The 15,693-nt window shown below is 37.4% G+C and overlaps 1 protein-coding gene across 1 annotated transcript; it reads right to left on the bottom strand.

The window, feature by feature from the left end:
* Positions 1–5,747: 5,747 nt before the first annotated feature.
* Positions 5,748–15,360, bottom strand: LOC137198374 (tubulin beta chain-like). Its single transcript, XM_067612159.1, has 5 exons — positions 15,151–15,360; positions 9,445–9,553; positions 8,433–8,543; positions 7,510–7,754; positions 5,748–6,765 (listed from the first exon to the last, which is right to left on the bottom strand). The coding sequence occupies exons 1-5, from the start codon at positions 15,205–15,207 to the stop codon at positions 5,953–5,955; spliced, it is 1,335 nt and encodes a 444-aa protein (XP_067468260.1). The 5' UTR covers positions 15,208–15,360; the 3' UTR covers positions 5,748–5,952.
* Between the last annotated feature and the right edge of the window lie 333 nt (positions 15,361–15,693).

The raw sequence follows: 15,693 nt of genomic DNA, 5'->3' as shown, positions 1-15,693 counted from the left end.
TGAATGACCAGCCTTCACCCCATCAGCTCCCGTGATGCGGGCGCTATCTGAGCTCATGATTCACAATTTCATTTCAATATAATGAGTGTTATTTATGTACTTACTGCAATTATGGACCCCCACCCCTCCCCCCCAACACACACATACACTCACACCACTGATATAATACACTCACTTGCAGATCCTTTTTCAGTTTTAATTCCATTTAATGAGTCGTATAGACCTAATTACGTAGACTTGACATAAAATGACTGAGACTCTCTATCAAAGTACGTTAGTGTTACACGGTGTGTGTGTGTGTGTGTGTGTGTGTGTGTGTGCGCGCGCGCGTATGAGAGAGGGAGAGAGAGAGAGAAAGAGAGAGAGGGAGAGAGAGAGAGAGAGAGAGAGAGAGAGAGAGAGAGAGAGAGAGAGAGAGAGAGAGAGAGAGAGATATGCAAAGTTCAAACTGGGGACAGGTGGATAAGCCAATAAACCACACTGTAAAAAAAAAAATCGTACAAAAAATGGTAAAATGTCTGGCAGCAAAAGTTGCCAAACACTTACCGTCAAATAACAGTGAAAAACCTTTAGTTATTCTACAAATATTTATTTTAAAAATACGGATATTTACTTTGGACATTGTCTGCATTTTTACAGTCCAACCATTGTAAAATAAAAATAAAATCTCATTGTAAGACATTGCTAGAATGTTAAACAAATGTATAAATCTGCACAAAAAATGAAAAAGATTGCAGAACTACCTTAAAATTACCTAATTAGGTAATTAGGACTCTTGTTTTCATACAGTAATCTTTGGTAAATTATCCAATCCATCCACAAGAACTCCTCATCAAAGAATAGATTTCTGGATGTAAAACACAGAAAAATTATGTAAAATTACATTCAAATTACTCTCTTTTAACACCCATTAACAGTATCTTGAGAGCTTTGGGCTTTTATTTTATGTGATTATCCAATCTATTTACAGTAAATCCCTGGTAAACGTTGGTTTGATACTGTACAAAAAAATAAGATCATGTGATAATAGTTTACAAAAACATAACTTTACATTAACATTATTTGACAGTAATTACAAGCAACTATCCAATGCATTTATAGGCTTTTCCCATTAATGTATGGGGTTTATTTCATATAAACATTATTTGATAGTATTTAAAAGCAACTATCCAATATATCTACAGACATTTCACATTAATGTATGGGGTTCTGAATGTACAAAAACCAGAAGGTCTATGTAAAAGTACCTTTATGTCAACTTCTTTTACACTGAATAAACATATACATTTTTCAACTGACATTTTACAATATTGTGCAATCCATGCAATGCAGATCCTCATTTGAGATGTATGAGATTTCAAGATGTTTAATAACCAGAATATATCATAAAATTACCTTTTACTGCTTGCTTTACAAAGTAATTCACTATTTTTACAGTGTTATCCTTAAAGTTTCAGAATTAATAAACCAATGAACAGCCATATTGAATTATAACGTGGGTCTGAAGCTGATCAACCCAATAAGAGCTCAAACAGAATACTTAACTAGAATGTATTTATTTTTTCCTCATTCAGATTACTTCAACAGACATCAATGGAAGCAAAAACAGTTTTGTACATTGTGTCAGTACAATGTCCCGTCCCATCCCATGCTCTAAGATGGTTCAAAATGTTAGTGAACATGAACAAATCTCTCCCAAATCCAAAAATTATTTTGCTAAAATTCAAATTTGTGATGTCATCTAATAACGTCTGGAGCTTTTCCAAAAACAATGAATTGAGAAAGATGTTATAGATGACACTGAGAACACCCAGGGTGATGTTCTGAGTATACGGTAGGGTTGGGCTGATGGGCGATGCCATCGTCCATCGCCAATGACTGACAGTCATCAACCACTGAGCTTCTACCATCGTAACATCGTGATGAACTCGAACAATATAAACACTTTTCACAAGTGGCGTACTTAAAGACTTTTACCCTAAAGAGCAAAATGTACAACATACTACTCAAAGTAGATGGGGACTTAATTATAACTTAATGGTGTCTCAAAATCATACAGTCAAGTGCATGAAAGTGTATTTCAGTATATTTGTAATTTCACTAATTATATATAATCAATAGGTTAAGTACATTGTTAGTATGTTCAGCATGCTTTAAACTTTTTGGGGGGCAGGGGGTATTGGTAAATATTAAATGAGAATTTAACTTAAGTATACGATAACTTTTAAAATTACTTTTTGTACCATAAAATTAGGGTTGACTATATTTCTACATGATAACCTCATATGGTTATGAGTCATATTTTGGTCTTTTAATTTATTTTCTGATTAATTTATATAATAACTATGATACAGATGAACCCTCCACCCAACTAACTTGTTTTTCAGAAATTGATCTTTTTCAATAACGCAAGTGGAAATCTTTGACATACAATAGTTTTTTGTTTCCTAAATAATTTTATTTATGTGGAATACAGAGTATACTTACATACAGTCCATTACTGTATGCTTTACATAGTTACTCTTCCATTTTTAAGCTTTGCCTGTAGGATTACCTCCCACACAATAAGAACAAAGAAAAGTGGACAGATCAGTAAATTAGAAAAAGGAAAATGTAATAGAATATTTTTTTTGAGTAAAAAAAACATTTTTTACATTAACTTTAAAGTTTTGCTGTAAAAAAACAGAAAGTTGCCCTAATTTTACGTTCAGTAATAGGATGTGTATTTTTTTGTATTTTTACATAGAATTCAATGTAATTTAACATTCAAGACCATTAAGTAATTCAATAATCTTGTTTAAAAAAAAAACTATAATATTCCATTATATTCATTTACAGATTACAGCCTTTATTTTATGGTGAATATTTTTAATAAAAGTAATTTACTGTGTTTCTATGGCATTTACACTTAATGTAGAAAAAACAAAAAAACTGTAAAATAGTACAATAAAAAAAAATTTTACAGTGTAGAATCGTATGCGTTCATCTGAACATGTATCAGGATAAGAGATACAAGGATAACTGAATACACCAAATATAAATACAATATTACATTCAGCTCCAGGATTACTGTAATTTCCTGCATGAAATCAGTGAAATAGTGTTGAAACAATTTTTCAACAAGTTTACTGAGTAGTTGATAGAACATTAGAATAAAATAGGATATGAATCAATAGCAACTTTGATAATCAATTAATTGTTTTTATCCATTTGTCAAACAAAAAAACAAAACATTCATCCCTGTTATGAGGGTTGGTCTGCCAAAACAAGCAACTTGCAGGTTTCACCCTGGACTCAGGGAAATTTTTGATTTTTCACTATTTTCCCTATTTTATAATTATATATTTTCTTAACTGTAAAAATAATCAAAATATCTCAAATATCCCGTAATTGCAGCCCTGCTGTGAACTATTCAGTTATGACTGAAATATGACCGTTCTGTGAGATGGGAAAGATATTGATGTTTGCCTTCTCGTTGCAACTCTTGCTCCATTTGTGGTTATTATAAAAAGTGGTGAGTGTTTACAGATGCGCTAAAAACTGTCCATTAATAACAACAAACAGTACAAATGGGTTTTTTTTTTCCTACAAATGCCTTTTTATTTCTCCAAAACATTTCACAGTCACTGGGATCCCAAGTCAAACTGTTCCACAGGAAATAAAAAAGGTACTAACAAACAATAAAGCACACACAGACACAAAGACAACATGAGGATCACATTCTGAACATAAGTGACGTTTGTTTGATTTGAATACATAATGTAGTGGCTCAGAGTGTAAACATTTACCAGAGTGTTAAACTGTGCACAGCTTCACAGGACAAAACATTTTACAGGAAGAAACATAAAACTGCAAATGTGTGTTTTTCTTTTTCTCTCTCAAAAGTAAAAAAGCCTAGTCATTGTACTTTTTCTATGTGTTTCAAGAAGCCTTAAAATGAATGAAAACATTAAAACTAAATCAGAAGAGTTGTTGAACTGAGCTTAAACATGAAATCTTCAACTTCTCTCCATGATTTCTACAAAATACGGCTCATTCTTGTGAGTCAATTTGTCCTTAAAACTGCAGTTTAACAAGTAGATTAGTGGTATTTTTATCATTTTTATTTATAGCTGAAGGTATTTTCCTTACTTGAATCCAAAGAAATACTGTATATAGTCATTTAAGTTTGGAGTATTTGAGCATTGTGTCCATGAAATCGAATTAAACGCAAAATGATTCTTTTCAAAAATACTTTTAAATATTTGGCAGATACATGATTCTAATCCAACAACAGCAAAGATGCTTTTAGTGAAGCTGAGCTCAGACCTTTAAGTTGTCGAGGTTTTACATTTATAGCTGAGTCTAAGCTATTGGCACCCAAACATTAAGGGATGGGAAACAGATTCAACTAATGCTGACCTGGCCTCAGGGCATCTGCATGTGTGATCCTCCTCACGACGTTGGCTGGCGTCTGAGAAAAACCCTGCTTCTGCTGCTGTTGAATTAAAGCTGTGAATATGTATTATAGTAACATCAATTTGTTAGGACGTCAATGAAACAGGCCTTTTTCCCTTATTGACAACCTTGCAGAATTTGCAATTACTGGTATTTAATATATATTGAACTGGCTGTATGCTCTGCAAAAAGGCCTTCTTAAAAATGTCTCATTATCAAATATAAGACACTTATTTTTAATTGTATGCTTTTGGACCATAATGAAGGTTACAGTGGATGATATAACAGGTGCCTTCAGCTGAGTGCGACAAGTTTTCTTCTATGTTACTACAATATAAAAACAATTAGCTTAACATGAATGGAGAAAGGTCTTATACTCAGAGATGTTGACTAATAATCTCTGGAATTATTTGACTCACTCACAGTCTTGAAAAAGATGTGACGAAAGCAGTAAAATATGTGCTGATCAATTCACTTAAAATGTATAATAAGTGAGGGAAAAAAGTGCTGCCCCGCCTACTACCTGAAATTACATTTAGCTCTGTGAGTGATCTTGAAAGATAAAAATGGCAAAAAAGTAATGAACACTGATAAAAGTAATGAACACTGCAAGGAATTAACACTGATAAGGGAATGATTTCGTATTTCTGAAATTCACTGATAATGTTTTAGACCTGGTTTCCCAAAAACAATCTAAGTCACACCTAAAGGGCCTTTAACACTTGACATTCTTTGACTTAACCCTTGTTTAAACATTTTAAAACTGGAATGTAAAGTCAAAAGTTGGAGCTTCCCAACTGCTACCTCAGCACTCCAGTGGTCCAGCTGAGAAAATCAGTTATGAAGCACAGAGATTCAAATAATCAAACGAATGTAGAAATATAGTTTCTCATGCAAGAAGTAATGTCATATCAGCATTATTTGGCAAAAACTTCAAGATAGTTTGCATTGAGTTTAAGTGCAATATTTCAATAATTTACCATTTAGCACAACAGTTGTTCAATGTAAAATAAAACAGTTTAAAGCCACCATGATGAATTGGGAAGCTTTGTTTAAATGGCGATTTCACTGAATTGTTCCCAGTAAAAAATGTTTCCAGTAGAAGATAATACTAAATGATGAAAGTGAAGTGCTTCTGATCTGTGCGTTTGCCACACGACAAGATCTTAGTGTGAGAAAGATTTTGGGAGGCCAGTCTTACATGGCGTCACAATAAGCTGTAAACCATGGCACATGAATTTGGTCATGTAATTTTTATCCGGTTTCTCATCCCGCTTCTTTTTCACTTCTTGGCTTACATTCATCTTTCATTCTTTTCATTTCTTCCCATCATTTCTATCCCTTCATCAACCAATTCACACCCCAACACTTCTCTAACCAGCCCTCTTCATCCTTTCTGCCTTATTTCACATCACTTTTTTTTTCTTTTCTGTTTTTTTTTGGGAGATTTTCTTTTTTGATCAATGACTTCTTCTCTTTCTTCAGCTCACATTACATCATTTTTTTGTTTCTTTCTTAGGCATCCTCCTCCACGTCTTCCTCAAACTCGCCCTCCTCCTCTGCCGTGGCATCCTGATACTGCTGGTATTCGGACACCAGGTCGTTCATGTTGCTCTCCGCCTCGGTGAACTCCATCTCGTCCATGCCCTCACCGGTGTACCAGTGGAGGAAGGCCTTGCGGCGGAACATGGCGGTGAACTGCTCAGAGATACGTTTGAACAGCTCCTGGATGGCTGTGCTGTTGCCGATGAAGGTGACGGCCATCTTCAGGCCGCGGGGCGGGATGTCGCAGACGGCTGTCTTGACGTTGTTGGGGATCCACTCCACAAAGTAGCTGCTGTTCTTGTTCTGGACGTGCAGCATCTGTTCATCCACCTCCTTCATGGACATGCGGCCGCGGAACACGGCAGCCACCGTCAGGTAGCGACCGTGGCGAGGGTCGCAAGCAGCCATCATGTTTTTGGCATCGAACACCTGTTGGGTGAGCTCGGGCACAGTTAGGGCGCGGTACTGCTGGCTTCCCCTGCTGGTCAGAGGGGCAAAGCCGGGCATGAAGAAGTGGAGACGGGGGAAGGGAACCATGTTGACAGCCAGTTTCCTCAGATCAGCGTTGAGCTGGCCGGGGAAACGCAGACAGGTGGTCACACCGCTCATGGTGGCTGAGACCAGGTGGTTGAGGTCGCCGTAGGTGGGGGTGGTGAGTTTGAGAGTGCGGAAGCAAATGTCGTAAAGGGCTTCGTTGTCAATGCAGTATGTCTCATCTGTGTTTTCTACCAGCTGGTGGACTGACAGCGTGGCGTTGTACGGCTCAACCACTGTGTCCGATACCTAAAAACAGACACAGGAGGAACCATTGATAGTTATGGCTGATGTAGACTCTACATATTTACACATACTGCCAATAGATGACTTTCCTCATGGTTCAAAGTGACCTCAGAGTCTGCAGGAGGTTGTTAGTGCTGCTGACAAGGATTATTTTCCTGCATAATGTTTTTTAGCTTTCCACATCTATTTTATACTGTTGATAGATGGAGAGGAGTGCTGCAAGCTCATAAGACACTTTCATGATGTTACCTCTTCAATCTGATCAGTTTTATAGGTAATCAAATCTGGTAAATTACTTTTTTTTCCAGGCACATTACCACATAATAGTAACATCCCCAGTTTGATCCCAGCTGGGAACCTTTGTTCCATGTCATCATCTCTCTCTCTGGCCTTGCATTTCCTGTCTGTATATCTACTATCACTATCAAATTAAAGGCAAAATGCCAAAAAGAAAAATCTATATTGATAGGAAGAACTGACTGGATAATAAATAATGGCATAATTTATCATACGTATTCCACTGCAATCAACTATTTACTCTTTAAACATGGGAGACAGAAAACACTGCTGCCATTACTTTATATCATGTCTCCAGAGCAGCAATAAAGCAATGTATTAATATTTTATATTGATGAAAACTCAAAGTAGAAATCAATGATAAAATATACATATAAAAAAATGTTTAATATGCAACTGTATATGAACAAATTTTTTTTACTGTATACCATGACACATTTCATGCATTACCTTAGGAGAAGGCACCACACTGAAGGTATTCATGATGCGATCTGGGTACTCCTCTCGGATCTTGCTGATCAGCAGGGTGCCCATGCCGGAGCCGGTGCCTCCTCCCAGGGAGTGTGTGAGCTGGAAACCCTGCAGGCACTCACAGCTCTCAGCCTCTTTTCTCACCACATCCAGGACCGAATCCACCAACTCTGCCCCCTCCGTGTAGTGGCCTTTGGCCCAGTTGTTACCTGCCCCACTTTGACCTGAAGAGGTTGTACACATTTGAGACTATTATTAGACAAATGAATGATAATACAACCAAAACAGTGGAGTGTGGGTAAAACAAATACACTTAACTACTGTATGTAATGCTTAATTATGTGATGCCTTAATTCGTCACTGCATGAAAGAGATCAGATGGCAATTTTCTGCTTCATTATCTTCAGATATCTGTTTTTAACACTGAAAAATCTGTGTTAAAAACATTTTCTTGCATATAACACAGAGTGTTTTTTGCATGTTGATGATTAATGTTGAAGTGCAAGAATAACAAGAAGTCAACATTGATCTTTTAAAACTGTTTTGAAGGATTCAACAACTAAGTCAAAGTTGATGAATGAGCCCAGTGCCCATATGGTTTCATACTGGGATTTTATGGCAGGAGTGAGCTTGTCTGTGCCATATAGGACAGTCAGCTGAGCTATATTTGTCAAATGAGCACAACATTACTAAAACGACAAAATAGGGGAAAATGGACACCGAAAGTTCATCCTTCAGTGGGAGTCCAAAGCCCTATGCTAGCCTCTGAGCATCCTTGGGCTAGATGTTAAACTTTACAATCTCCATGACTGCTGTTCAGTATCCCACGCTAACCTCTGATCTCCTGCAAAGGCAGCTCTGATTTAATATCCCAACTCTCCTCCAGTAGAGTTTCTTCTTACCAAATACAAAGTTGTCGGGTCTGAAGATTTGTCCAAAGGGTCCAGAGCGGACTGAATCCATGGTGCCTGGTTCCAGATCCACAAGGATGGCTCTGGGCACATACTTCCCACCTGCACACGTAGAGATACACAAAAAATTTAAATGCATATTTTTCACTATTTTCTGACAACTCATAGACTAAATGATTAATCAAGAAAATAATCTACAGATTACTCAAGAGTGAAAATAATCATTAGTTGCAGCCCTATTTAAGAATATTTGTCATCATGTAATCTTAATAAGATTATTCACAGACAAGAATTCAGTGAACATCTCATTCAGTTGCTGTTGGACGTAATCAAAACGTCTTCAGTTTGTTAGTGAGAGGCTGAGTTTATCAGTAGTACCTCATTTGCACCACTAGATGGAGCCAAACATTATAAAACTGCAAGAAGCACCTCAACTACACGTTAACATGTTCTGATGGTAAAATGAACAATATTTTGGCCCAATTGAGTGACTTTATCATGTTTTCAGATCATTTTGGTAATATTTACTTTTGTGAACTGTTATTGAGGCTATTCTTACACACTTTTAGCAATACTGACAACCAAGTCCAGACATAGGGTTGCCTTAATTAATTTAGCTGGTGAGTAAATCTAAATTTACAGTTTTTACACTGCTATTACTGCTAGCATAGTGCTTTCTAATATATCGAGAGCAGCTGATTAACTATGGATATCTTCAGCTGATCTAATTTCCTGAAAATCTTGTATTGTTAGTGGCTCTTCGAGAGGAAGTAGGAATCATGAATCTCATTTTGCACATAGGTGTAGACAGCCAACATGTCCACATCAGGTCTGGAAATGTTCACCAATTAGCACAACAACACTGTATCATTATTTGAAATCTGTTGTGTTTTTATCTACATCCTATATATTGCCACTGTAATGAGCCAGTTTCTCCACAGGGGGGACGTTACACCTCATTTTCTCAAACAGACACATCAGTATTTTAGCAGTTTCTACGTACCAGTAGCCTCGTTGTAATACACACTGATCCTGTCCAACTGCAAGTCGCTGTCTCCGTGGTAGGTTCCTGTTGGGTCGATGCCATGCTCATCGCTGATCACCTCCCAGAACTATACACAAAAACACAAGAACACACACAGAGGCATCAGTAAAGACGCCAAGTACAGAATGAAGTCAGACACCATGTTTCTCTCCTTTCTTTGAATTAACTACATTTAATTGTCATAAATAATGTCTATAATGCAATATTATTAAATAAAGGTCTCTGTCACTATAAAACTGATAAAGCCAGATCTTTTAACATTCATATTCAAGTCTTGACCCTTCACTGGAAGCAGTATTTCACTGGCTTGAAACCTGAAACAGCTTTAATTCATGATCAAATGCTGTGTAATTATTTTTGAGTCACAGTTCTGCAAACAAGTCTTAGAAAGAGGTGTCTTTGTGTGCTTCTTGAGGCCGTAGCTGCAAGCCGACTGACTAAGGGGAAAGAGGAGTCTGGTTTACAATCACTCCTCAGTCTTCCGTACTTCTTAAGGACTGGCTGATCTGATTACCTTTTGCGGTCACAAGACCACCTAAAAGCAGCAACGTGTTCGGTAAGACTGCCGCTTCTTTCTTTGAATATGATGTGAATGAAAGCTTTCTGTAGTAAACAGTCATCTTGCGGAGAACTGCAATCTGTCGGCGTTCCCCATCTTCTATGCTGACTACAAGCTGCACTTCACAGCTTCACACTCGCTGTATCATGTGGCGTGTTTAAATGTGCAAGCATGAAGCGACCTGTCATAACCAGAAATCGGTTCTTTCTGACCCAAAGGCTGTTTGAAACGAGCGGGAAGTGTAGCTTTGATCAGCTAGAATGAGGACAAGGCAGCCGAAAATAGCTCTCTGCATGTGTGTTGTCAATCCTTTGCTAAATTTGCAAATTAACCACAGTTATTTCTGTGAAAAACACGCATTTCATGGCCCCGATCATATGCAAGTCTCATGAGGATGTTGTGCATTACTCTTGTTTTAGCCTCTTTACACTGGCTTTAAGATCTTACTGATTACTTTTCAGGCTGTTCATGGCCTCTCTTTCTGCTATATCTCTGACCTCTTAGTATCATATGTGCCAGTATGTACTTTGAGATCCTCGGGCAGAGATCTTTTATCTGTTTGAGGTCGAGCTGTAAACTGAAGGGGACAAAGCTTTTGCAGTCAGGGCCCCGAGACTTTGGAACAATCCGTCTGAGGAAATCAGGTCGGCTGAGTCAGTGGTCTCTTCTTAAAACATACTTTTATCTGAGAGCCTTTCCTGATTTTACTTGAGTTTTAATTTTCTTTGAACTGTCTTTTATGTCTATTGAAAAGGTTTTCTTTATTCTTGCCTTTTCCTTCACTGAATTGGTTTTTATACACAAAGATTGTTTTTTATGTTTTCTTTTAAAAAAAAAAACCTGATAATTTTATGACTTGTCTGTTTCATTTTGCAAGATTGTGCAAGAAGCACGTCAAGCACGGATTTCAAAGGCTTGAGACTACGACAAGAAAACAAAAACAGAAAGTACTGGGGCTGAAAAACTGGGATCGTTGTGCAAGAGAAGTAGCAAAGAAGAGCACAAAACTAAAACATTCATCTGAAAGCACATTCTGAAGTGTCATTTAACTACCAACTTTCCACTAACAACTCTCTCTCTCCACTTTTTAAAGCTGCACTTTGCTACTTAGCATTCTGAAAAGCTCGAAACCCACAAATAGTATGTAATTTTCTTCAGGAACAACTTTGTGATTTGACATAAAAATCCCTCTTCATGTAATTTTATGGGAAGGAAGGACTCGGTTTTCAGTTTTACCCACACACACACACACACACACACACACACACACACACACACAAAGTACAGAAACTCCTTGTTCCATTCAGAGTCGGAGGGTCGGTGAGAGCAGCTCTTTCTCAGAAGATTCATTCGACCTCGTTTCTACAAGCTGAGACATTAACGCCAAACTCAGTTAAGACACGAGCGCAGACTGTCACACCAGCTCAGTCAACTGACCCTAATCTGTGCCAGGGAGTGTGATAGTGTGTGTGTGTGTGTGTATGTGTGTGTGAAGAGAGAGAGAGACGGAGAGACGGGTGGGCAAGAAAATCTAATGTTTTAATCCTCATTACTGTCACTTCACTATCTTTGCTTGTCCATTAATTCACCTCCGTGGGGTCACCGGGGCAACGAGTTGATAAGTTTAGTCAAGCTGTTTGCTTTCCTTACGTAAGGCAAACAAACTACAACAAGCTGGCTGTAACTAATGATTATTTTTAGTTATCGATTAATCCAGAAAACAGTGAAAACGTCTGTTATAATTTCATAGAGCTTATTTGTCTAATCGACAGTCCTGAACCCAAAGACATTCAGTTTACTATCATGTACGACACAGAAAATCTTTAAATCCTCACATTTGAGTAGCTGCAATCAGCAAAAATGACTAAAATGATTATTTGATTATCAAAATGATTGATTAATTGACTAATCTAGGGCCGCAACTAACAATTATTTTGATTATCAATTAATCTCTGGATTGATTTCTTGAATAATTGATTAGTTGTTTGGTCTGTAAAATGTCAGAAACTGGAGAAAAATGTCGATCACCATTTCCCAAAGCCCAAGGTGCAACCTAAAATCTATTGTTTTGTCCCAACCAGCAATGACTATCATAACAGAGTAAAGAAACCAGAAAATGTTCACATCTAGTTAGCTGGAACCAGAGAATTTTGCATCTTTTCTTTAAAAAAATCATTAAAAATGAGTGACTGATTATCAAAATAGTTGCAGATGAATTTACTGTCAATTAATCAACTAGTCGTTGCAGCTTTACAGTAATACGAACTTACGTTTCTAAGCACCTGCTTTACTCGAAGGAACACATAAGCTAAAGACTGCTGAATCTGTCGAGGACTAATCTTTCATTGGTTATTGGTTGGAACTCGACCGGGTAAGTGAGTGAATTCAGGCAGAGTTAATCCATTGTGAAATGAGGATGACCTCAGCCTCGCTAAGTCTCAGTAAATACACTTGTCTTCACTGATCATTGAGCAGCGGAGTCTGAGTCACTCCATATGTTGCTGCCACGCCTGTTGGTGTCCTTTTAAAAGCCCCGGGGCGAGTCTGCTGACTGAGTTCATAACAGGCCAAATGTTCCGTATGTAGGCTTATATTACATCAAAATGTGAAGCTACATATCCCTGTGAAGGAATGTTTGTCCTGTTCCGGATGTATAAATGATCATCTTGATATAGAACAACACATATATGGGCTGTATTAGCCCTCAACACAGGGTGATGCAGGGTGATTAAATTTATGGGTCATCATCTGTAATGGCTATTTTTAAATCCTATTTACGTCTATACTGCCTTGTGTCTCTTGATGCATGTTCTATATTATGTAAAGTATGGCTGCAATGAACAATATTTTGCTTTATTATTGACTAATTTGCCTTTTATTGTCTCGATGAATCATTTAGTCTGTAAAATGTGTATAAATTGCATTCACAGTTTCTTAGAGGCCACAATGATGTCATCGATTTGCTTGTTTTGTCTGACTTACCGTCTAAATTCACCGTCATATATAATATAAACGAGAAGCTGGAACCAGAAAATATTTGGCATTTTTGCTTGAAAAATGACTAAAACGATTCGAGTATCATTAATTGTTGCGGCTTAATTATCGATTCATCGCCTTTATTTAGAGGTAGATCTTTTTCTTGATTCATTGATTAATCATTTGGTCTATAAAATGTCAAAAAATAGTGAAAATGATTTCCTAGAGTCAAAGGTGACGTCTTTAAATGTCTTGTTTTGTCCGACCAACAGTCCAAAACCCAAATATATACATTTTACTATCATACATGACAAAGAACGGCATTATATCTAAGCTTGTTTTTGGCATTTTTGCTTAAAAAAAGCCTAAAATTATTAATTGATTATCAAAATAGTTGCTAATTTGTTGTTAATTTTCTGTCGATCAACCAATCGATTCATTGACTAATAGTTGCAGCTCTATTGTGAAGCATTTTGAGCTGCCTTGTCTTTGGTACTTTAAAACATTAAGTAGTCCATCTATATCCAGCTTATCAAAGATCTTACTGGTCTGGACATGTCTGGTAGGTTTTTGTTGGGAAAAATCCTTTCCAAACAGAAAGTGATATGTTTTTATAACCACCCTGTTATAACATTAACAAGCCAAAACAGACAGAGATCACAATAGTTGCTACACAGTTTGATTTATCTCTGGGAACTAAACAGTAGAAACCCCACAGGATATTTAAAGTGTTGCAACAAAATGTTGATAAAACAGTAAAACACTGACTTCCCAGATAACCACTTAACAAATCTTCGTCCGCGTGTAAACAGGGTTTTCAGGGTCACTGGTGGTTTAGGGGGCTCGGGGCGTGTGCATGTGATACACTGACAGGAGAGGCAGCTATTTAAATGACCTCATCTGTGCTTTCAGAGCAGACACTGAGCCACTTGTTATCTTCCTCCCCCCTCCCCCTCCGCCACCCCCCCCTTCTGCTGCGTTCCTCTACTCTGCCTCAGCAGATTTCTCCTTTTCTTTTCAGCCCCTTCTCTTGTTCTTTTCCTCGCTCTTATTCTCAGCGACAAAGAGTCCGGCTCACCAGGCGGCCAAGACAGCAGCTGGCCCTGTGCGTCTGCTGAAGTCTGGCCAGCGCCATTAATCATGGATCAGCGGCTCCAATCAGTGTTTTGTCAAGAGTCCCAAATGTGTGAATTGTTACTGTATTCAGATGCAATGTTCACAGTGTTGGTTACAGTGGTTTTGTCCAACCTTGAAGTGTTTAATTTCCTATAATTCCACTATAGTATAACATTTAAATACCACAGAGACTTGTTTGTGTAGTTTGTGGTAACTCTTTATAACCCATCACATCACTAATATATTTCAACAGTGACTTTTTTATTTCTTTTTGTTACTCTGTGTTGATTTTATTGCACTTTATATATTTTTTCCTCTACTATTACAACAGAACAAAGTCAGATTTTCTATTTTATTTCTATTTTGACTGTCAGTTAAATGGCATTTAAATGTTTTACTGATATATCTGTGCAGTAATGCATCGCACAACTGAAAAGCAGCTTGCTAAAGTTCAGTGCTAACAAAGCAAAAGAAACCTTTTTTTTTATTTTGGGTGCTCTGAGGCTTTTTATTTGTTCTTTTGTTTAAGTCATCAAGGATTCTGATGTTCACCACAGACCATTTACTTTATCTCAAACTCAAAAATGTGGAATTTTAGACAGGATTTCAAATAAATGCTAGTGGTAAGCATTAACTAGTGAAAGATAGTGGAAAGATTAATTGGTTAGCTGAGTCTACAAAGCTGAAGATCATTCCACAAGCTGCAGCTCAAACAATAGGCGGTGTGGTTTCTGGCCCCTGTTATGTCTACATATACAATAATATACAGAAAGAAAACCTCTTTTTTGTGCTTTGTGTTGTAAAATACTAAGATTAGTGAAATTAGTGGGCTTAATATTTATAATTAAATTGAAATATTTTCTTAAACACACAATAAAAGAAAGGCCTCTTGTTGATGAAAAAGTTAAAGAATGAAAATCAAATTCAACAGGCAAAAACTAAAATAGAATAAAATGCCAATTAACAAAAAAAAAAAAAAGTTAATATGTTGTCACTAGGCAACTTCTTCTTACCTTTGCACCAATCTGGTTACCGCACTGGCCGGCCTGGATGTGCACGATTTCCCTCATGATGGTTGATAGTTAGTTAGTGTTGAAAGTGAAGAGAAGCAGGGATGGAGCCGCTCTGTTGACCTACTGACTGATCACAGACAGACTGACAGACGAGACACAGGCAGCAGAGAAGAGCGTCAACTCCTCTGAGCCCGACAGGCGGGGCTCAAGTGTTGGGACGCGGCCATCACGCCGTCCACGCTAACGATTGGCTGCTGCAGCTTCAGACCCGGCGCTGATTGGTTAAAAAGGCGGATTTTTTTTTTCCAAAGGGGTTTCCTTGTCTCAAAGGCACGGACCGGAAGAGGAGAGGGAGTGCCGGGTTTTGTCATCACTGCCTTGTTGGAGGCTGAGGCCCTTTAAATAGAACAAAGCAGAACTGAATCAAATACAATAGAGTAAAAGTATCAACACAGCAATGAAAAATACTCCATTACAAGTAAAAGCTCTGCATGAAAAATCCTATTTAAGTAAAAGTACATAAGTATTATCAGCTTGTAGTTA

This window comes from Thunnus thynnus, chromosome 15 (genome assembly GCF_963924715.1).
Source record: "Thunnus thynnus chromosome 15, fThuThy2.1, whole genome shotgun sequence".
In the NCBI taxonomy this organism is placed as follows: Eukaryota; Metazoa; Chordata; class Actinopteri; order Scombriformes; family Scombridae; genus Thunnus; species Thunnus thynnus.
Note: the sequence above shows the minus strand (reverse complement) of the source record. Positions and strands in the feature narration are given on the sequence as shown.

Excerpts from the sequence above, each read along its gene's own strand:
- LOC137198374 (XM_067612159.1), bottom strand. The coding sequence starts at position 15,207 with ATGAGGGAAATCGTGCACATCCAGGCCGGCCAGTGCGGTAACCAGATT. Across the intron at positions 7,755-8,432 it reads ACCCGACAACTTTGTATTTG|GTCAAAGTGGGGCAGGTAAC; the intron begins GTAAGAAGAAAC and ends CAACCTCTTCAG. Across the intron at positions 6,766-7,509 it reads GTGTGGTGCCTTCTCCTAAG|GTATCGGACACAGTGGTTGA; the intron begins GTAATGCATGAA and ends GTCTGTTTTTAG.